At 39.2% G+C, this 23005-nt stretch overlaps 1 protein-coding gene across 10 annotated transcripts in view; it reads left to right on the plus strand.

The window, feature by feature from the left end:
- DIP2C (disco interacting protein 2 homolog C) overlaps positions 1–23005 on the plus strand; it is a 2757794-nt gene that overhangs the window by 2070640 nt on the left and 664149 nt on the right. For all 10 annotated transcript variants that reach the window (XM_044064688.1, XM_044064689.1, XM_044064690.1 and 7 more), the window contains 2 exons: positions 5147–5270; positions 8690–8811. In XM_044064688.1, coding sequence (XP_043920623.1) covers positions 5147–5270; positions 8690–8811 — 246 coding nt within the window. The remainder of the gene's footprint in view (positions 1–5146; positions 5271–8689; positions 8812–23005) is intronic.

Below are 23005 nucleotides of genomic sequence, written 5' to 3' on the forward strand. Positions count from 1 at the left end.
TATGGGTGATTATAATGACCTACTCTCATTCCTCCCCTCCCTTGCATTCATCTGTTATGTCTGAGAGCTGCTTCCCTCTATGGCCTAGATGCCTAGGTGATAACCCTTCCCCCTTGAGATGGACATGCCCATCCCCCTCCCTACCAACTCCTCAGATACTTGATGTACCAATTGATCCTGGTTTGCCTGGGACATAGTTATGACTTTATCCCTCTAAGCAACAGTACTGGCCAATTCCCAGTTCTTTCTAATTCCAAAGGCAATTGGGAATGTGCCATTCAATTGATGGTAGATTATTTGAATGCCATTTTGTAAAGATATTTGACAGAAAACTCTTTCAGAGATGGTGGAATTTTTTTTCTGCATGGTTGTGCAACCTCTGATTAGGTATAGTAACTTACTTGGAAGGGATATGAGTGGTAGGATCAGCAATTTGCCTGTTACAGAAAAAAAAAAACTTGCTCAAAACTATGCTGAAAGTGATTTTTGAAAAATTTTTTTTCAGGGAATTAACATAAAAAAATATATAGTATCACTCTGTTGACATGAATCTGTGAAGATCTTGCCCCCTTGCTGGACTTGAAGCATCACAGCCACATTTTTATGATTTTTTTGTTTTAGCTTTTACCAGTCTTGATCATCAGGCCTCCATTTGTAACTTATAATGAACCATTCATTTTGATGTCCTAACTGTCAGGAGCTCCCTGTATTCTTCCATGATTACAGGACTTGTGGGAGGAGAGGGTAGCCGCTGCTCTTCTGAGCTGAGATTTGCTGGTGAAACCTTATTGTGCCTGTTGTTCTAAGTATCCTTCTTCTGATTTAAGCAATTGGGCTCCAGTCCAGTTGCTTTACATTAGGAATGCTTGTGGTCTACACTGTTGTGGCATTACTGTGTAGACAGACCTTTTTACTATTAGAGCATCTAGTTTGCTCATAGCGGAGTGTTGCTCATAAAATTCCTTATCTTATTGACTTGATCAATATTTAAGTTTTTCCTCACTCCTCCCTAGTCGATTAGTAGCCATGGATATGCACTTCCCAAGTCTCTCTGTGGCCAGTCTGGCTGAGATGGGTATTCTGAGGTATTGTAGCAATTGCCTCATGTATGCTGCACCACTTATTTTTAATAGAACAGGTACAGTATGCGAGAGGATACATTTAACTCTGGAGGCAAAATGCTCTTGTACAACTGTACCTGTAGAGGTTGTCAGTGAGACTTGCACCGTGCCTACTGCTCAAGACATAAAACTAGTTATGCTGAGGCACTTAGAGGTAATCCCTGTAAAACACTAAGACCTTCTGCACAGTATAATCAAAGAAACATAGACATAAACTTAGATATGTTACTGATATATGTAACTTCATATGAATTACAGGAGGAGTCTTTACTGGGCACATTGCAGGTGCTGTGAAGAGCACTTCTGGCTAACATCAACGATTGAAACAATACTAATTTCATGAATTTTAATCATACTTTGACTTAGGAATGGGGTTCATTCCCATGATGGTATTAGACACCCAAAAGACCTGGCGAAATTAAAAAGTGAGATAACACTTCATCCAGTGCCTCTACTGCTAAGCCCTTAAGGCAAACCAGCACACAACCAAATTTCCTGGTCATTGGTGATTCTATAGTGAAGCACACTGATGTCCCACTTACCAGACTAAGTAAGGAGAAAGTCACTGTTAGCTGCCTTTCTGGGGTTGGGATCCATCAAGTCACACAGCAATCAGGTCATTGAACCACAGGTACCAGTATGACTTTATCATAGCCCATGCTGTTGATAATGAACCGAGATATACCTCCCTTGACTATATGAAGAAAGACATGATCAGGCTAACTGATTACATGTCTCAGGCAGGTATGAGCCTAGCACTGAGCAGCATACTACCTTCTCCAAGGATGATGCCATGTTAACAACAGAAAATGATTGATTTTTAATAGTTGACTTGGCTTCTTGTGCAAGTCCATGGAGGTACAATATTTGACGGCCTGGGAGGACATGGTTGACAGACTATTGCGCTTTTCCAGGGATGGTCTGCACTTATCCCCTCTAAGCTTTCACGTATTGGCAAATACTTTTTCCACCCCTTGGATATATATTGACAATTTTTAATGACAAATTAAATAAATGGTTTAACTACTTGTTTTCGCCAGGCCAGCAAAAGGATGATGAATATTGGCGATGGGGAAAAATTGTATATAACTATGAGCTATGCTAGACTAGAAAAATTTGATTTTTGTCTAGTTCAAGGTGGAGCAGTCTGTGAGTACTGCTTGTTAATTTATCTAACTAATGATCTTGGAGTGTATTACTGCATTACAATATAGCTAGGGAAATTAATTATCTTGTGTTTTTCTGAATGCATCTTGTCTATATTTTATTTGTGTGTGTTCTGTCTGTGCCAACCTATACTTTATCTGTTATGGCAGACATCCATTATATATGTCACACACACACACACATATATATATATATATATATATATATATATGTGCATACATGCATGTTTATATACACACACATGCATACATCTCTGTGCACTGTTGATTATATGAGAAGAGGATAAACATTATTTACACCAGATGGTTAATGAGATGTTTGTCACACCTTTCCCATTAGACTGCTTATGCATACTACTAGCAAAAACTGTTAATGTGTATTGTTGCATTTGGCTTGATTAAGGGAAGCCAGGTATAATTGGATGTCTCTGGCCCTAGCTCAGAGTTTTGTTAGTGCTGCAGTGCCTGAAAGAAAGCTGTCGGAATTAGGGAATTCTGCCAGCTTTTCCTGGTAATTATGTGTGTGTGTGTGTGCGTGCACACATATTACTTTGTGTGAAAGACAGTTGCCAAAGGTAAAGGGACACTGGAAGACTTTGGTTCACAGAGAGAGTGCTGAAAAAGGGATGTGGGGCTGCTTGGCCAAATATTCAGCTTAAGTGGCCTGTTTGCAGTCCAGTCAGGGTATGGATGTTGGAAGCTCATACCCAGGACAGCAGTGCATATTCCATTTCTGTTAGAAACCAAGTGAAAGCACTCCAAAACCACCAATAAATCCAAATAAGAGTGCAGCGAGCTAAAACAGGAAACCCAAAAATTAGATTCCACTCTATTTAATAACAAAAAGACTATAAGACATTAACGTTTTTAAAAAAACACAGCGAATACGCGTTTTCGTCCTCAATACTCGGACTTCATCAGATACATCAAAATTAATGCCATTCATCCCTTATATATCCAAATTAAAATCAATTAACCAATAAAATGTTAACAAAACATTTAAATGGGCAAACCAACATTTCTGCTATTGGAGTCGGGTTGTATTTTACCAATTAATTATTAAAGTAGACGTATGTGCACTTTATTGTTATTTCTTCACCCTTGTTTGTCAATGGTGGGATTCAAATCCCATCGGTGCCAGCCATCTTGACCTCACAGTTGGTGGCATCCTGCTGTTTAGAGGTCATAGTGATGGTAGTAGTATCATCGCCTTCATAACTTCGGTTACAGTGGTTCCATGACAGTATCACAGAAGTCATGTGGTGAAAGTGCTCAGTCTGTTTCTAAGAGCTGTTCAGAGATGACAACCTGCTAATTTGTAATACCCTCAAAGTTCTGGAATTAAAGTTGGTGTCTATGTAATAGCCTTCTGCCTTCCGAATCTTCTTCCTTTATATACATTTGTCTATGCCATCCTTCAAGTACTTTCCCATCCCCTGATTTTAAAATGGATATACAAGATGAAAAGTTTTGTTGCAGAATCCTGAAATCCAGTCCTAGCTGCTAGTTCCTTCTTACTATTGGCCAAGCTCTTTGCTTGTGCACTATATACCAAGCAGATATTAAAGTTTTTGTCAACCTGTGGTAATGTAATGTGAAGCCTTTCAATAAACAAATATATGTTCCTTTTTATTGTTTTGTTTTTGTTATAGTTTGTTGATCAGTAGAGTGAGTTATGATCTATAACAAAATGATTGTTAGTAGTCCGCAAGGCTATGTCTATATAGTGGCACATTAGAACATCAGTGTGGCTACAGCAAGATAAAAAATGAATAGTGGCATTTTTAATTATTTTTGACTGCCACTCAGTCATTGACTATTGAGCTCCATTCCCCATTATATTCCATTTGTTCCTCCTTTCCTCGATGTTTGAAGCATATCAGACATGGGATGTCAGTCAGGGGGTTAGTACTATTATCTTTCAGGTGGTCAGGAGATTTTATCTTTTGCTCTTAACTCCTTTCTTTGTTGGCAGGAAGATTGAGTGCACTGTTTGCAATACTCCACTCCTGAATCTGTATGTACTTCCACTCATCCCCTATGCCAAACTGGAGAGATACAACATTCTTAAGTTTATATCCACTGTCTTCTTAGATAATGCATATACCAGTAGTCTGACACCCAGAGGCTGATTTTGCAGTGGTACATATACCAGTCACTCCCCACAGGTAGCCGTGCTGGTATTAGATGCTTACTCCTACCCTCTGTGGCAGGTTCTTGTCACACCAGGTAGTCTGGACTGTAGTCAAGGTTTTATCCCTGTATTCCACAGAGTTTGCCACAAACAGTATATGAGTAATGCAAATGTTGACATCTTACAGTATAGGTGTGACGTACAAGACATATGTGCATGTATGCTATAAATAGTAAATGAAGTTAGACCAAGTCAGAAAGGATGGGTAGAGTTTGGGTAAGTTAGTATGCATCTAATTTTTGCAACAGGAGTAAACATTACAATTAAGTGTAATGGCTTTAAAAATGAATTAGCTGTGTTTAAGTAGCTGGAGGGGGTACAGCAGATTGAGGAGGAAAGGCTGGGTGAGTGGGGACATCAGAAAACGTGCAGAGTGGCTGAAGCAGCTGTATCTAGGTTTGTAGGTGGTCAGAGTTGAGCACAGAATTAATTTTATTGATAAGGCTGCAAGTGCTGCTTTAACAAAGACACAATGTATCGGTAAAGCATGTGAAAGTGGCTATAGACAATTGACGAAAAAATGATCACTTGAATATTTTTTAAACTGTAGTGTATGTAATGGACATTGAACCCTTAGATTTCACAAATGATTGGTACTTCACCTATGAATCTAACAGAAACTGACATCATTGTTTTACTTTTTGTTTTTCTGATGTCTCGTGCAGGGGACAATAGCCAACTCCTTAACCTGTGTTCAGCTACATAAACGAGCAGAAAAAATTGCTGTGATGTTGATGGAGAGAGGGCATCTACAAGATGGGGACCATGTTGCACTTGTCTACCCACCAGGCAGGTTCCTATACTCTATTTGCACATAATAAATATTGATATCCCGGTGCTTCAGTTTAACATGATGCAAAGCTAATGAGTTGCTGTTAAGTGTATTTATATTTAGCTGTGCTAAAATGTATGGTTGTGTGTTATGACTGACTACAGCATGATTACATCAGTATAAAGAGAGAGTTATCTGGATAGGCTGACTGATCCAGAATAGACCCTTTTCATCCAAAGCCCAAGCTAGATGCAAGTCAACAAAATCTAACCTATACATCCAATTAGGTGCACATTTTTTTTAATAAAGTTTTTACGGATGTATTTATAAGCGCACTTTATTTCAACAGTAATAAATATCTGTTGAACAGCACAGCGTTATATAAGAAGTCAAAAAGGTTATGTATGTAAATAACATCTTCAGCACATCCCTAATAATCTGTAGGTCAAGCCAGTGACAACGTTATTTATTTAGTTAAAACATTACTCAAAAGCTGAAGACATGTCCATTACTATTGCAATCATCTACCCAGTAATAATATCCAAGATAAAAATCATTCAGTTGAAGTGTCCAAGCTGAACTACTTAAGCAAGCTTTTTCATATAAACTGTCTTATTAAATAATTCACCATAACTCATACCACTAAAAATATTTTTTATGCTTTCATTGGTTTGACCATGAATGCATAAAGCCCTTTCACAAATGGGCAGGTTAAGGACAAATCTATATAAGGCAGTGGTACACAATGTCCGGCCCTGGGGCCATATCCGGCCCTCAACGCAACACCTTCCGGCCCCCAGAGAGTAACCAAAAATTTTTTTAAAAATGTGAAAAAATACTATGCCTTACTCCAGTCAAGCAAACTTTCCAGCATATGTGCTTACTTACCCAATTGACTGCAGTTGCGTACAACTCTAATTTTAGCTGTGGAAGTAACTATTCTTTGTTGTTTATAACTTGTAGTCTGTAAACAGTAGTGACTTTCTGCAAGAGTTTGTAATTTGTCATGGCTGCAAGCCAGAAAAAAGTTAAATCTAAAGTTGATGTAGAAAACAGGCAATTTCATGACTGCTGTCTTAAGTAAAAATGCCAGTCACCTCTACCTATTGTTAACTCGTAATGACTTACTATGTTTTGAGGTGGCCTGCAGATTCATTAAGAATTTGTGTAGTGGCCCTCCCCACAAAAAGGTTGTGCACCACTGATATAAGGATTATAGTAACTAATATTTTATTTTATAACTCAAACCAATACTTAAAAACATATGAACCAAAATACTGAGCAGTTATAACTAATTTTACAGGAAAGGAGCTTGAAAGACAAATGAGTGCCTACCTGAGGTCATAGGCTGCGTCCTGGGAACAACCAGCTGATAACCCGTGTGCCTTTAGACAGTTAAGTAATGCAGGTACTGTTGCAGGTAGTTGGGAACCAGTCCAAGAATGCCACCGTAGGTTAGATTAAAATTAAGATTAACTGCCCTTGCCACAAAAACTTTATTAAAGATCCTGCAGCATAGGCATGATGTTGGTGATACATAAAGTGCTAGTCATAACCAAGCTGTGTAATTTTCCATTGCTAAGGGTGAGTGAGCTCACTGTCGGTAAGCCTAAGGTAAATATGTTACACTAACAATTTAAATGAGAAAAAATAGTGCATGAATCACTGTGGCAAGGTCCAAGAATGGAATCAAATGCTCTATCCTGGAAATATTAATAAAACATCTTGCTACATGTTAACTGACACTTGACTTTTCCTTGCCACTGGGCTGTCAGTCATCAGTACCAGTTTCTACATGCATAACACAAACTCTAGTTTGTTTTCACTGTAAAAGATGAGGGAGGTGATGAAGCCAATGACTGGAACACAGTGGCATACACCAGTAAAACTCAGATGAATTCCAATTGACTGCATTCCATTCATGCATGTATAACCTCTACAGTCTTCAAGAAGAGCATAACAAAATGCAAATTGTTGAGAAAAGGAGAGGTGTAGCTGGATGTCAGTAATATAACAGGGACACTGAATACCCCTTGGTGACGTCTTAAGGAAGCATGTACACTGTGAAAAACAATAGTGCAGGGATCACGCTGTGCAACACCCAAGACACTGCCAGCGAAGGAATTAATGTTTGATACCTACCGAGGAAAGCAGTCTAGGAGGTGCAGGGAAAACCACTCAAGTACTCTACATATAATATATGATGTAACAGCAGCAGCAGTAAAGCAGAGTCTATTATTAGAACATCGATTATACAAAATGTCAGTTATCTGAACGCAGCTTTCCACAGTTTTTGGGTAGGAAAAATTATAAAGTCTGAATACATAAACATTGTACGTATTTACTTGTGTGTGTTTTTTGAGCTTGTACCCCGCTCGTGTTTGAAAAATCTTCTTTATTGTCCACTGGAATCGCGGAATGGTTGAAAAGTGTATTCCCTGTGTGCAGAAAGGAAAAAGATTTTATACGTTTTTTATTTGGTTCAATTGTACATTTAATTATCCAAACCCCACCCTAGGTTCCAATTAGTTTGGATAATTGACTCTCTACTGTATGTGTTCATACAATTCTGTGTAAAGTATGGGATATTCATGCATTACACATAGTGCAGTTCATATAAAGCTTTCACATCAGGTGGTACAGTAGGGCTCACACTGCAGTGTTCATAAGTATTTAATGTGGTTCTGATATATGTTCTTCCTTTTAAAAGGTCTATACGAATGAAATCAGTACTGAATATTGTGTACAGCAACTACCCTGTAAGTCTAAGAACCTGTACCAGTCTTTTGTCTTCTTTCTTTATTTCATTTTTGTCTTGTTGCCTAGCCTGAGACAGAGGACAGATATTTAGAAAAACATTGAATGCAATATTTTAAATTATAGCTAGATTTAAAATATCTGCTTATTGTATGTTTTATCATCAGTTTATAGGCTAAATTCCAAATATACACTGTACAGATATAGTGTAGTAAATATTAATTTCATATTAACAGAAGATGGCTTAGTCTGAAATATATTTACAATATATTTACCTCATTAAATGAAAATTGTTATTTAATCATAGATAACTGAAAGCACTTTATTTGACAGCATGGATTATGAACAAAAATGTTTCCATTTGAAAGGTGAATTATGGCCTGTATTACTGGAGTTCATCAAATTTAATTTTCAAAGGCACATTTAAAACCCTTTTTATAAGTTCCAGTGAAAACAGGCAGTCAGGCTTAACAAATGTTGACAAGAGGCTGCATGAGAAAAGCATTCAATTAGTGGCTGTAAAGCTACACACTCCATTGCCTTCTGTATGTCTAGTCTAGTCTTGCTTGTCGTATGTTTCACCAGACTAGTATTTATACTGACATTGGGTATCTTCATAAGTGCTAATGTGTTTTTTCACCCCAAGTAATCAACAAATTCTCCTGTGTCCTTCATGCAGGAATAGACTTGATTGCAGCATTTTATGGGTGCCTTTATGCAGGCTGTGTGCCAATAACAGTCCGACCTCCACATCCGCAGAATATCGCAACAACTTTGCCAACAGTGAAGATGATTGTAGAGGTAAGCCAGTACCTTAAGTAAGATAAAGCAAACTGTAGTTCTGTGCAGAATGTTAAACTATTCATCATAGGAGTTAAAATCAAATGCGTTTCTTGGACTGTGTGCTCCAGCCCATCTGGTACTTTATTTGGACCCAGAAAGAACAGATGCTGTAACATTTTGACTGTCTGAGAGATGCAGCATTGTATTACGAGAAAGTTGGGCTGCTAGCTGGGGCTTTATTATTGCATTCAGGTACAGTAACCCAACAATCTGGGTTCAGACTGTACAGACTTTTAATTCAAAACTAAGGCTACAAGCTGCTACTGAGCTTTACCCTGTAGAGCCTGGTTTGATTCCTCTGCAGGCTTCTTGCATACTGTGCGACTTCTGAATAAGTCACTTAACCAGAAAGTGCTCCCTGTTAATTGTTGAAAGGATGTGATTGTGTCTTAAGATTTATATGAATAAGAATTGGAAAAATCATGGAGTCACTGTCATCACGTCTGATTTAGCCTTAGTCTGAGCTACAAACTTGTTGCACTGTGAACATCTTCTACTGAGTTTTCTTGCTGCACGTTACAGCAGTGACCTCAGTGAGTACATATTGGTACTCTGTAACATTTTTGCCATCATCTGTTTCTCTCAAAGTTGGCCAAAACCTGTTGCTGTAGGTGTCATGTATTCTGCCAACTTATGTTTAAGTGGAAATATCCAGTGTGGGCTGTATACCCTTTTTATTTCCACAGTTTACTACTGATGAACAACTTTGGGTACAAGTCTTATTTACTCATATGTTGTTACGTACCTCAAGGGACTCGGAATTTTATACTAGCAGATTTATTTGGATTTAAGACAGAAAGTATGTCTTTCTAACCTCTCCTGTCTGTTTTGCAGATCTGAATGTAAATGTTTCATATTTATATGATTGTATATGCTTTATATATTTATTCATTTGAGAAAAATATTCACCTGTACTTAAAGTATTACAGACTTGATTTGCCCTTGATGGATTTTTTTTGTCTTGTGCGCCACATTCTAACTTCACATTATTGTACTGGTGGGGTATCCTGTGCACAGTACAAGAAAGAAGTGCCTTTGTGTTACTGCTGTTAGTTTATTACTCACATTTGTACACTCTACAAATGCTATGGGAGGTGCATTATTTATTTTATTTAATTTATTTTATTTTATTTTACATTTGTTGACCGGGCTAGTCCAACTGGATACATGTCCATTTTCAGTAGAGGCCCGGGGAGATAAGCTCCAAAAATTAAGCTAATAAAACAGTACAGCAAAACTAAAAAAATATTTGAAATACATTGTTGATGGGGATTTAAATCAAAAGGCTAAAATTGAAGCAATTGACTACAGAGTTTAACAAAAACAATACAGTACTATTTACATGGTAAAGGGTTAGACATTCATCATAAGGTAAGTTAGGAAAGAAGTAAGGATTGAAATAAAAGTATTACAGTTGATTAATAAAGTATATGTCTAAGATAATAAAAAGTTTGCATATATACACCTAAGCAAATAATACTGTCAAAGTAAAAAGACTGTTACTCTATGTACAAGGTGGAGCAGTAGTGCTCACAGCTAGATGAGTGTTACAAAGTACATACTCAAATGGTAGTTCCCTGAGAAAAACTAGACTTAAAATTGGGAAAAAGGGGAGGATTACTAATCCTACTTTAAGGGTAATGGGAGAGAGGTATACAGTAACAGTACACTGGGTGAGTGTTAGTCTGGGTTGGTACATGGGCATAGCCACTGTGTCTTTAGTAGAATTTTTAGCCGGATTTTGAAGAGCGGTAATGATGATAATGATGCAAGTTTGCTGGGAAGCCTATTCCAAATCTTCCCCACAGAATTAGAGAAAAGAGAATCACCTGCTTTGTTGTGGGATTTCTGGATGGTAACCAGAGATTTATTTGCTGAGCGAAGGGTAGTAAGATTTACGTAGGGGGAGATAAGGCTACAGAGAGCAAGAGTATTACTAGGATGGTGCAGAATCTTATGGGGGATGGTGAGTTGTTGAAATTCCAGCTGGTTTTGCAGTTTTAGCCATCCCAGCTGTTTGAGATTCAGGCAATGGTGAATTCTAAATGGAGAGCCTGTAGCAAATCTGGCAATGTTGTTATAGGAGGTTGCCAGCTTAATAAGGTTGCTTTTGGAAAGATTAGTATAAATGGGGGAGGCATAGAGGAGGTAGAAATCAGATGGGTATGGGCAATGGTAGTTCTGGCTTCAGGGGTAAGGAAAGGTTTTATCCTATACAGAGAACCAAGTTTTCTGTTTAGTGATTTAATAGTAGAGTTGATATGTGAGTCGAAGTTAAGGTTGTGGTCAATTATTACACCTAAGAGATTGGTAGTTGGGTCAGGAGCTATGACAGTACCATCGTTGGATGTAATGGAGAAATTTATTGTGGAGGATTTTAGAGTTGGAGTAAATAGCAATAGTTTTTGTTGGCATTTAGGAGAAGGCAATGTTGTAGGAACCAGTTTTCAACTTGGTTAAATACTGTTTGGGTGATGGATTGTAGTTCTGATGAAGAAGAGGCATTACAAATTAGTGTGCAGTCATCTGCATATTGTATGCAGGTAGCTAGAGGAAGCTTTATACCAAGATCATTGATGAAAATGGGGAAGAGGAGAGGTCCCAGGATAGTGCCTTGAGGGACACCAAGGGTAATAGGGAGATGTGTGGATAGGTTATTGTTCCAAAGGACAACTTGCTGTCTATTATGTAAGTAAGAGCTGAACCATTTTAATGTCTGTGTGTTGAGTGAAAGTGATTTTAGTATGTTCAGAAGTAGTTGATGGTTAACCATATCAAAAGTTTTAGATAAGTCAATAAAGAGTGCAGAGGAGAGCATGGTATTATTACGATGTTTGTTAATGCAGTCAGAGAAGGACAGGAGTGCAGTGGTAGTACTATGGAAAGGTCTAAAACCATGCTGACAGTCTGCTAGTAGGTTATTTTGAAGAAGGTGATCCAGAAGTTGTTGATGGATGCATTTTTCCAAGATTTTGTCTAAAGGAGAAAGTAGGGCTATAGGACGAAAGTTAGAGAGTTCAGTTGAGTTACCACCTTTGTGAAGTGGAATGATGTGAGAGATTTTCCAGAGAGATGGGATGGAACCTTCAGTAATGGTTCTATTAATTAGGATAGAGATTGGATAGGCAAGAACTTTTGCTGCAGTTTGAAGGTATTCAGCTGTTAGGAGATCAGCTGAGGGAGTACGTGGTTTAAGTTTGTGAAGTAGGGTGTGTAGATAAGGGATGTAGGAATTGGTTTTAAATTAAAGGTAGTAGGTATGCTGGCTAGGGAGGATGGGGGGAGGGGTGAGCTAACCGGAGGTAAGGAGTTTGCTAGAGATTGGACAGTTTCAGTGAAAAAGGTATTATAAACATCAGCAATCTGGTTGGGAGTGTTAAGGGAGAGAGCATTCCAAGTGATGTGGCTCAGTAAACAGTGGTGCTGTGGTGTGGATGTATATCAAAGTACTCTGCTTCACTGAATTGTGTAGGAGAATATTGCATTGATTGCTGTGTTTTTTTTAATATATTCTGTTTATGGCCCCTTAACAAGGGTAACCATCTACCCTGTTCTGCACTTTGTGAGGCTATTGCTTCTTCCATCCATCTCAGCAACAGCACTTCACATCACCCCAGTCTTTTAAGGGGTGGTCCCCTTTCTCCATTGTGGATTTACCTTAGCAATATCCCCATCTTTTCAGTGCCAACAATGGGGTCTGACATTACTCACTGACAGGCTACATTTCTTTGCTGGTTTGGGATTTTTTCAGCTATTCTTCTGTTGGCCAGCAAACAGAGTGCATTTCCTTACCATGCAAGTCTAATGCATGCAGACAGATTTGTACATGTGTACTCTCTGTTAAAATATAGGCCCTGCGTAGGTGGGCTCATGCGTTGCAAATCCCTTTGTGTACAGGGTGCAGTTCTGAGCCTTCCATAGACACTTATGCAGCCAATCTTCCCCCAAAGGTGGGTGAGCTGGCTTCTTACCTCACACCTCCTCAAATGGTTCCTCACTGTGTGGACTACTTATCGAACCTTTTATGTCTTGGGCACTTTGAGTTTTATCCCTGTATGCTGCAAAGCATTTCTTTTCTTTTTGTTTTGTTTTATTTTATTTGCCTGCTTGTTTACTAGGTAGGTGGCCTGTTCCAGGTGCCTTTTTCAGCCACAGTTAGGGCTGACAAGTTTTACATAAATGTTGCATTCAATCATTTATTAAATACATTATATTATTAGAGTTATGTACTCTAATGCACAATAAGTGAATAAGAACACACACGTAATCGCAACAGAAAGGCAAAACATGAATCCACCATCAAGCACATCTGCTTGCAGACAAAAAATTTGTTCTGGGCTGATGTCATGTAATGGAGCTAATTGAACTAGTTGCTAAAGTGAGGCAGGCAAAATGCAAATATTTTTGTAGGTGCAAGGTTTGCATCTAAACCTTGCAGACAAGAAAACTATCTGTCCTCTACACAGAGCCACAATTAATTATTACAATTAAAAAAAATCATGCACAGAAGTTTCCCATCCCATATTTACACATAATCTTATAGCATAAATTGCAGAAAACGGGATCCATGCAACATAATTTCAAGTCCCCAGCCCTGTAGTTTTCATTACCTAAGCTAAGTATGTAAGCTTTATATTGAAATTACAAAAATCCACTTCCATGCACTGTTTCCTCTCTTGTACCTACATCCACCACCCTGCATTGACCTTTCTGTGTTTATTGGGCAAAATCACTTAATATTAAAACTTAGAAGTTTTTTATGTGGATTTCGTGTGTCTACTTTTTTGCTTCAGCATCTGCTTTTGTTGGAGGAAGAGTAATTGTATTACCTTTATGTGTTAAGTTCATCAGGATCAATTCCTCATGTCTGTATGCTGTCAGATGCTCATCCAACCAGTTTTTAGTGTTTAACCTGCAGGGAGTGCCTTAACCTATAAAGTGCGCAGTTTCATGTTTTTTTAAACATCTGTATTAAATCCCATTTGAGACAGTGACATAAGTATGCATTCAGTAATAGACGAGAAAACAAACCTTAATAAATTTTCATGCAGTTTACAAATATGTTTTTTTTTTTTTTTAACAATTATCGTTCATGCTAACAGTACATAAATTGATCATCTCCTGCCTTTCTTTAAACGTTACTCCTCCTCCTGAACGTTGGTCTGTATCTATAGTTCCCACAAATTTAATTTATTTCTGTGTAATTTGCTCTGCCCCTTTTCTAAAGATCCAGTCTCCAGTTTATTTAATTCCTTTACAGATGTCAGTACTTCAAATATAGTTGATTTAGATTTTGATTTCTGTTTTCTAGTAATTGCTTCTTAGCAGCCAGTAACATTAAATTTAGTAAGGCCTTACTATGTCTAGGCAATTCAGATCATATTTTCCAGTTTAAAAGAATCATTTTCTTGCTTACAACAGTTTGCTCTGACAATATTTCTGATAATTTAGCATGTACATTAAACTCTCAGTTAACCGGAAATCAAGCAACCGACAAAAAATATTGAAGAAATACAGTACAATTTTCATGTGTTGCCCTTTCTGCCACTCACCCCCCCCAATACCTTATGTTTTTAGAGTTTTAAAAAGAAAGATAGGAATAAATCCTCTCTCTCCCCAACCTGAGATCAAGTCAAACCAAATAAATAGTATAGGGTACAGTATTAGTCAGGCCTTTTTTTAATAGTAATCCTCAAGCATCCAGAAACTACAGTTATCCGGCATCTACCAATCCCCGTGGGTGGCAGTTAACTGAGTGTTTACTTTATATCAAAATCCCCCAAAATTGCAAATTCACAGATGAGTAAAACATCTGGCAAATTCTGCCCAATACTGTAACCTTAAATGACTGGTGTGGAATGGCAAACTCAATAACTCCTCGGCTTGGACAGTGCACAAAGTTTATTGCAAGCAACACAATGTGACTAAACACTCCAGGTTAAGCTCTTTCATCTGACAAAGGCAGACTTCTTCAGAACAATAGTAATTGATACTGCACTCATTAAATAAACTTTTTGGCGCCAAAAGGACATTTCTCATGAGATGATTTAAAGGTATATTCATACAAGGCTTACATATAAAACGTACATAAGCAGTCCTGTCCCTATTGTTACAATAAAATTCTCTTATCAATAAAACAATAATACAATCATAAAATTTAAAATTTAAATATAAATATATAAGTTTAAATATATACATTGATAATACATTCAATAATCATGTACACATATAATTGCTATTGTCAGAGCCAATAATCTAACAATAATAATTAATAAATTAGTAAAAATATGAGTAAAAGTGGAGACGCGCATCATTTTAAATTTTCAATTATTGATCAGGTTAGTATTACAGCATATGGGGGGAATGTTAAAGCCTTTTTGGCCATGAAGGAGAGTAAGTGGCAGATCATTTCTGATGCCACGAGACTTCCTGGCATTAACGATTCTATCAGTATAAAACCTTTCTTACATTTAGCATAGTTTGTATGGTACAGTACTATTGCATATTTTTATGGTTCTACGTTTATTATGGAAGTGTTATGATTATATTTTTTACTCATATTTTTTACTAATTTATTAATTATTATTGTTAGATTATTGGCTCTGACAATAGCAATTATATGTGTACATGATTATTGAATGTATTATCAATTTATATATTTAAACTTATATATTTATATTTAAATTTTATGATTGTATTATTGTTTTATTGATAAGAGAATTTTATTGTAACAATAGGGACAGGACTGCTTATGTTTCATAGTTTCATAATTTCATAGTATAGTACTAGGCTATCTGCCCTGGGGCATTTGTAAGCCTAGCCATAGTGATGTGGCTTTTGCCACCCCATGAAATGGTACAAAAATGTACAGAATAAATCTAGAATACTGTGCCTCTGTCTAGTAGTGACGCAGTGAAGGTCCCCTTATATAATAGAAGTAGTTTACTGTGCCCCTGTCTATCAGTAACACAGATGTGACCCCTGGGGTAAACTTACGATCTCCCATCCACTCATCAAGATTTCTCTTGAAGAGAGTCAGTGAGGGGCTCTGCCTAATACTAACTGGGATCCTGTTCCAAAGCATGGGAAGCCTCTGGGTTATGAATCTATCCCTCCAGCATGTCCTATTCATACTTGTGCCGAGGTTTAAGTCTTTAGCTCTCCTGGTCCTGATGGATTTCGATTTTTTGAGGTGGAGCATGTCCATCAGATCCTGATTGGACATGGCCTTGTACGTCAGGCAGAGATCACCTCTGAGCAGGCAGTATGCTACTGAATAGAGCTGAAGTTTCTTTAGTCTGGCAGAATAAGACCTATGTTGGAGACCCTTGATCCTTTTGGTGAGGTACTTTTGTGGTCTTTCCAGCTGTTGCAAGTGCCAGGTGAGGTACATACCAAATGGGGCATTGTACTCAATCATGGGTCTGATGAGGGAGGAATATAGGGGTACAATGACATCCTTGGATCTGGATGTGAAACCCTTCATGATGAGGTGTGCAAGGTAGAATGTTTTTCTAACCACTTTGGCAATGTGGGTGTCAAATGAGAGGTCGCTGTCTACTTGGGTCCCTAGGTCTCTGATTACTTTTTCCATACTCAGTGGGTTGCTGTCTATGTGATAATTTGTGGGTACTTTGTTTTTTCCAAAAGGGATGACTATACATTTTTTGGCATTTAGTTTAAGGCCGTGACTACGGCACCAGTTGTCCGTTTCAGTGAGGCCTTTTTGTAGGATGTGTGTATCTGCTGGTGTATCGACTATGGCGCCTAGTTGGCAGTCATCTGCGAACTTTGTCAGCCACAGCCCTCCCATGTTTGCTTTAACATCTGAGAAATAAATGCCGAACAAGAGGGGTCCCAGGACAGATCCCTGTGGGACACCACTTGTGACTGGCTTTGAGTCTGACATTGCTCCAGCGATTTTAACTTTATGGGTTCTGTCCTTTAGCCAGTTTGCAACCCATCTAGTGACATAAGGGTTTACTTTTAAGCTGTTTAGCTTATCTATGATGCCTGAGTGGGGTATTGTGTTGAAGGCCTTAGCCAAGTCCAGGTATGCTGTATGGACTGCTTTGCCCTCATCAATGGCTCTAGTGACTGTTTCGAAAAAGTCAACCAGGTTTAAAAGGCAGGATCTGCCCTTTACAAAGCCGAACTGGGTGGGGTCAAGCGTCTGTAGGTCCCCTATGTCTCCGTTTATGAGTTTCATAATGATTCTTTCCATAGCTTTGCAGACCAGGCTAGTCAAGCTTATGGGGCGGTAGTTTCCAGGGTCTGTAGAGGCACCCTCCTTGTGGAGTGGGACCACTGTTGCTGTACGCCAGTGTTCAGGTACATATCCCGAAGTAAGGCTAAGGTTAAATAGCATTTTTATGTGTGGGTTTAGCTCCTCTTGGAGTTCACGTAACACGCACCCCGGGATACCGTCAGGTCCCATTGATGCTGTGTTTTTTGCTTTGTTTAGGGCGGTTCTCACTTGGACATCTGAGATGACAGGGAGATTACATTCAGCTGGGATAAGTATTTCTTCTTTTGGGGGTGAAGGTGGCGAGAAATTTGCACTGAACCTGTCAGCCAGAATGTTAGCAATATCTGTGGGTTCAGTGTATTTTTGTTGTTGTGAACCAACTCTGAGCATATCTGAGGGTTTCCGCCCAGGTTTCTAACATAGCTGAAGAAGGTTTTGTGGTTATCTTTAGTGTCCTTAGCGATTTTTCTCTCAAAGTTTGCCTTGGATGTTTTTATGAGAGAACATAGTTTTCTGCTAATGTTGATCAGAGATGTCTTCCCTTCATGGGATTTCGCTCTGACGTGCAGTAGCTTCCTTCTTTTGTTATACAATTTGTTTATGGCTGAGGTCCACCAGACAGGACGCTTACATTTGGTGGAGAGGGACTTGGATTTGTTTGGGATTGCATGATCCATGCATTCTTGGAGATGTCCATAGAAAGCATTTGTGAAGGATTCGGCATTGTGGGATGTGGTATCCACTGGCACAGTGGGCTTATAGGATACCATCTCAGTCTTAAGAAGAGTGAAGTCTGCTTTTGAGACGTTTTTCACTGTGGTCTTTTGTGCTGGGGGTGGAGGTGGGATATGTATATCCAGGGTGATTAGTTTGTGGTCAGATCTCACTAGTGAGGGGTATACTTCTGGTGTGGAGCATTTTGTCCCCATGTTTGTGATGATCAGGTCTAGTATATTATCTCCCCTAGTGGGAGAGGTGACTAGTTGTTCCAGTGCATTTGAATTTATGAATTCCAGGAACCTTTGGGCTAGGGTATTAGGGCTAGAATAATGTACTCAATCTATGTTTGGGTAGTTGAAGTCTCCCAGTATGATGGTATTTTGTGATGCATTCATATCCTCCAATGTCTTCAGGTAGGCTGAGTGGGGTTCTTGAGTTTGGGAGGGTGGTCTGTAACATGCTACCAGTTGTATAGCAGTTTTCCCTATGGTTAGTTGCACCTGTATGGTCTCTGATGCTTCATGTGTTGCTACTAACCTGGAGGTGTGGGTGTCCTTTATGAATATGGACACTCCCCCTCCCTTTGTGGTTCGGCCCGGGTTTTGGGGCCGAAAAGCATGATACGAGGTATAGCCTGGTAGCACTGGGGTGCTCTCAGGAGCCTTGAACCAGGTTTCAGTTACTGCACAGACGTCGATGTTCTCCATGCTGAGGAGTGCATCAAGTGCCTGCATCTTGAGATTTAGACTTCTGGCATTGAGCAGCAGTACCCTTAGTTTTTTTCCATTTTTGTTTTCTAGGGAGGTGGGTTTGTCTTTTGAGCCTTGCCTAAAAAAGGCACTATGGGGGTGGCAAGAGCCTTAGCCAATATCCGGAAGCCCAGTGGTGACAGGTGTAAGCCATCCCTTGCGAAGCAGCGTGGCTTGTCCAACATATTATCCCAGGCAGACAGACATTGGATCCCCTTAGAATGACACCAGTACTTGAGCCAGTTGTTAAAGCTGATCATCTTGTCTTTGTATTGTGGTATCATTCTTGGTGAGGGCAAGATGATGCTCAGGGTCAGGGTCATACCAGCCTGGGCTACATAATCGGAGAGCTCCTCTATGTTTCTTTTTATGTAGTCCAGGGAGGTACGTCTCAGGTCATTCACACCAGCATGGACAATGACTGAGTCATATTTGTACTTGCTTTGGAGTGACCTGAGTGCGTGTGTTATGTGGCGGATCCTAGCTCCCGATAGACAGCTCACAGTCACCTTCTCCTTGTTCAGCCTGGTCAGTGGGACATCAGTGTGTCTGACTATGGAGTCACCTATTACTAGTGTATCAGGCAAGGTGTTTGGCCTTAAGGGCTGCGATTGGTCGACACACTGATTTATTGAAGTATGTGTTCCATGTGTTTTGTTTTGAGGTGGTGGATTTTTGGATGTCTGCTTTGGGAGCCTCTGTTGTTTTGGTAAGTTTTTTATTAGAGCCTCCGAGTATGTCTTTGTGTTTTTATGTGTTTGGTTTGCAGTTGTGGTAGGTCTATGTGGGACTGGGATTGTTGTGTGTGTGGTTGCCATCTCCTCCTGTCTGGTCATGCCAGCCCTGAGTTGAGAGAGTTCAGCCTCCAGTTTGGCTATATAGTTGCATCTCTCACATGTATTTGTGTTTGTTGGGAGGAGGAGAGGGTTGTCTGTGTACATGAGACAATTGTAGCATTGTCTCAAGATGCCCAGATTGACCAGCTGAACTGGAGACGACACCAGCAATCTACCACTCGACATGCTGGAACAGTATAAGGGAGTGGGTATACCTTTAAGGGAAGTGGGTATTCACAGGGGTGGTAAGTAGATGCAGTGCTTTACTTAGGACTAGAGTGCTTACTTAGTAGAGAAGTATTGTACGTTTTTTATGTAAGCCTTGTATGAATATACCTTTAAATCATCTCATGAGAAATGTCCTTTTGGCGCCAAAAAGTTTATTTAATGAGTGCAGTATCAATTACTATTGTTCTGAAGAAGTCTGCCTTTGTCAGATGAAAGCGCTTAACCTGGAGTGTTTAGTCACATTGTGTTGTTTGCAATAAACTTTGTGCACTGTTCAAGTTGAGGAGTTATTGAGTTTGCCATTCCACACCAGTCATTTAGTGTTTTTTACGTTGTTGCTGCGTTGGTGTTTTAGCAATATTGTAACCTTGACTTGACAAGATACAGTGCTTTTGTTTGGTCAGAATGCAGACATCTTCAGAATGATGTAGTTTTTCAGGATTTTTTAAAAAATCTGCCAATTCTTTATTCTCAACCAGTTGCCTCGCTCTTTCCCATCACACCTCCAGCATTTGCTGTCTACCAGAGGATACATTTTCTGAAGTCTGCTTGGGGTATAAAAATACCTTTGCGAACAATTCCCAGCAAAAATCGAAACCACCTTGACATTGCTACATACTCAGGAGCCAAACAAATGTCCTCCTTGTTCCTTTTTAAATGGCCTTTCCTCCATCTTTTCTAACCGCTTCTGACTGATTAGTATAGTCATCATGCATTATTCTGTATGTCCTGCTAATTAACCCTTTTTAATGGCAGCTTCTGTTCTGGACTGAACTACAAAGTCATCCAGAGCTGCTATTTCATTTAACATTCTGTCAGTTTCCCTTTGTTTATACTCTTGTTATCATTCCGTAGTAGGAAAGACAGTCTCCAACCCACAGTCTAAACTTCTACTTGACCTCTTTCTACTGTGTGACTCTCTCCTTTGCTAATTTTCTCCAATAAATTCTAACTCACTCTTGCCTGTTTTCTAAGAATCTACTTACAATCATCTATGCTGGTAGAATCTCTTTCTACATTGCTGTGCTGGTTTAGTTCTCAAAGTGCTTTTTTCTATGTTGTAAATATAATAGTTTTTTATGGTTATTATTGTTTTCCTTGGGGCCAGCATCCAAAATCGTACTCTCCCCTTACGTCATGCCCCCCCCCCCCCATTTCAGTATTGTTCATTTCCACTTTGATTTGTAGTTTTCTGCTTGTGTTATGTATATAAGACTTAACTGTGTACACATTTCCATCCAAATCTGGTAATTCTAAAACCAACTTGTTCTATGGGAAGAAATTGACTTTTTTCCCTCCCAAACAAATGCCTTCAATTCTTTAATTATGGACCAAAGATTCTCCTGTGGTTGACAAAAATATGCCCGATTTGTATAAAGCATAAAAGTGACTGGAAACACTTTCACTGCTTGTGCCTTTCCATCCATATCCATAGTCAAGAGCTTCCAAAGTCTTGATTGTTGTATTACTTTCTACTTAGTTTTTCCGCACACATCATTAGCTGCCATAATAGAATTCATTTTAACCCAAAGACCAAAATACTTCATCTTATCATATCCCCATAAATATGGATATTGTTGAACCAGTTCATATGTCAGAAGGGGGTACACAGTCCTACCTTCTTTGTTGGCTCGATGTTCAAGACTGGGGCCTAGCTGTCCATTATCAAGAGACTCTTCAGTCTGTCTACATTCCTTCAGAGCAAAATATAGTGGCAGACTGAGCATGTTCAGCATGCAGGCTCACTTATGGATGCTTCACAGAGATGTGTTTCTGGATATTGTCCATCGGTGGAGTATTCCTCAAATAGATCTTTTGCCTGCCCTCAGAAGAGAAATCTTCCTCTCATCTGTTCTAGAGTCCCAAGTCCTCTGGCTTGGAAGGTGGATCCCTGTCTTTTCCTTGGAAGGGGATGTATCTGTATGCCTTCCCTCCCCTTACTCTGCTTCAGAGGGCCCTGCAGAAGATCAGGCAAGAATCCCCCAGAAATCTTGCTGGTACTCCCTTGTTGCCCAGACAGCATTGGTTCCAATTTCTTTTTCACTTGGCCAGGTTGTATCACAACAAGTTTTCTCACCAGGTGGACCTTCCCATACAAGACAAAGGGGTCTCTTATCCGTCCTTACTTGTCCACTCCAACTGATGCTGTGTTGATAGGGTTTTTTATCCCTTTTAGACATCTCTTCTCTAAGGACATGCTTCAGGTCCTGCAGGATGCCATGAAACCCACTACCAGGAAATAATATTTTTGCAAAATAGAAGCGATTTTCTGTCTAGTGCCTCTCTTGAAACCAGGATCCCTCAGTGCAGATTCTTATGGTTCTCTCTTACTTGTGTGGTCTGCTCCATGCTGGCTTGGCATATTATTTAGTTAAAGCTCACCTATCAGGAATTTCTGCTTGCCTGCCCTTAACTCCTCTTCTGGCTTCTAGGTTTGAGGTCAAACAATTATTTTTAAAAGGTGTCCTTCATATCAGGCCTCACAGGAAGCCTATTCCATCTTCCTGGGGCCTCAATTTTGTTGATGAAAATTTGACTCCGGCTTCTTTTGAGCCTGCTGCTTTAGCTTCTTTACAAGATTGTGCTTGGCAGACTGTTGTTCCTGTAGCCCTTACTTCAGCTAAGAGAGTATCTGAGCTTCAGGCTCTCATGGCTGTTCCTCCCGTTTAGTTTTGCACAGGGACAGGGTGTTTCTTCATACTAAATCATTGAAATTGCTACACCCAGTCATTAAAGTGTCTTGTATACAGAGAGACACAAAGTAGTAAAACACCAGAATTTGCAGCCAGAAATGAGGGCAATGTGGAAGAAGGATACCCAGACAGTTCCAATAGTAGAAGGAGCAATGGGTCTCAAAAAAAAAAAAAAAAAGAATTTACAATCATATTTAGATATGCTACCGATACATGTAACTGTACAAATTGCAGAATGAGTCAATTCTGGGCATGTTGCAGTGCTGCAAAGTGCACTTTTGGCTAGCATCAAAGACTGAAACAATACTAATTTCACAAACTTTAATCGTACTTTGACTTAGGAATGGGGTCCATTCCCTTCATGGTATTGGAAACCAAAAGACTTGGAGAAGTTAAGCCAGCAGACCCTCTTACAAAACTATGAACATGTGCCATCTATGATGCTGTCTTACAGGAGATTTGGAGATTGTAACACCATGTGGAATGTCACACCTAAGGCAGCCTAGACACATCTTGCATTCAAGAGCTTTTTCTGAAAAATCTACTTAAAAAGCATAAGATAAACAATGGTGAACAGTAATAGCTATTAAAACTGTACAAATAATATTATCAATAAGAAGTGTTCTTTGTAGTAATAATAGTGCATTTATAGTATTTTACATTATTTACTGTAGTATA

Source organism: Protopterus annectens, chromosome 3.part0 (genome assembly GCF_019279795.1).
Source record: "Protopterus annectens isolate FY-2018-M chromosome 3.part0, PAN1.0, whole genome shotgun sequence".
Classification (NCBI taxonomy): domain Eukaryota; kingdom Metazoa; phylum Chordata; order Ceratodontiformes; family Protopteridae; genus Protopterus; species Protopterus annectens.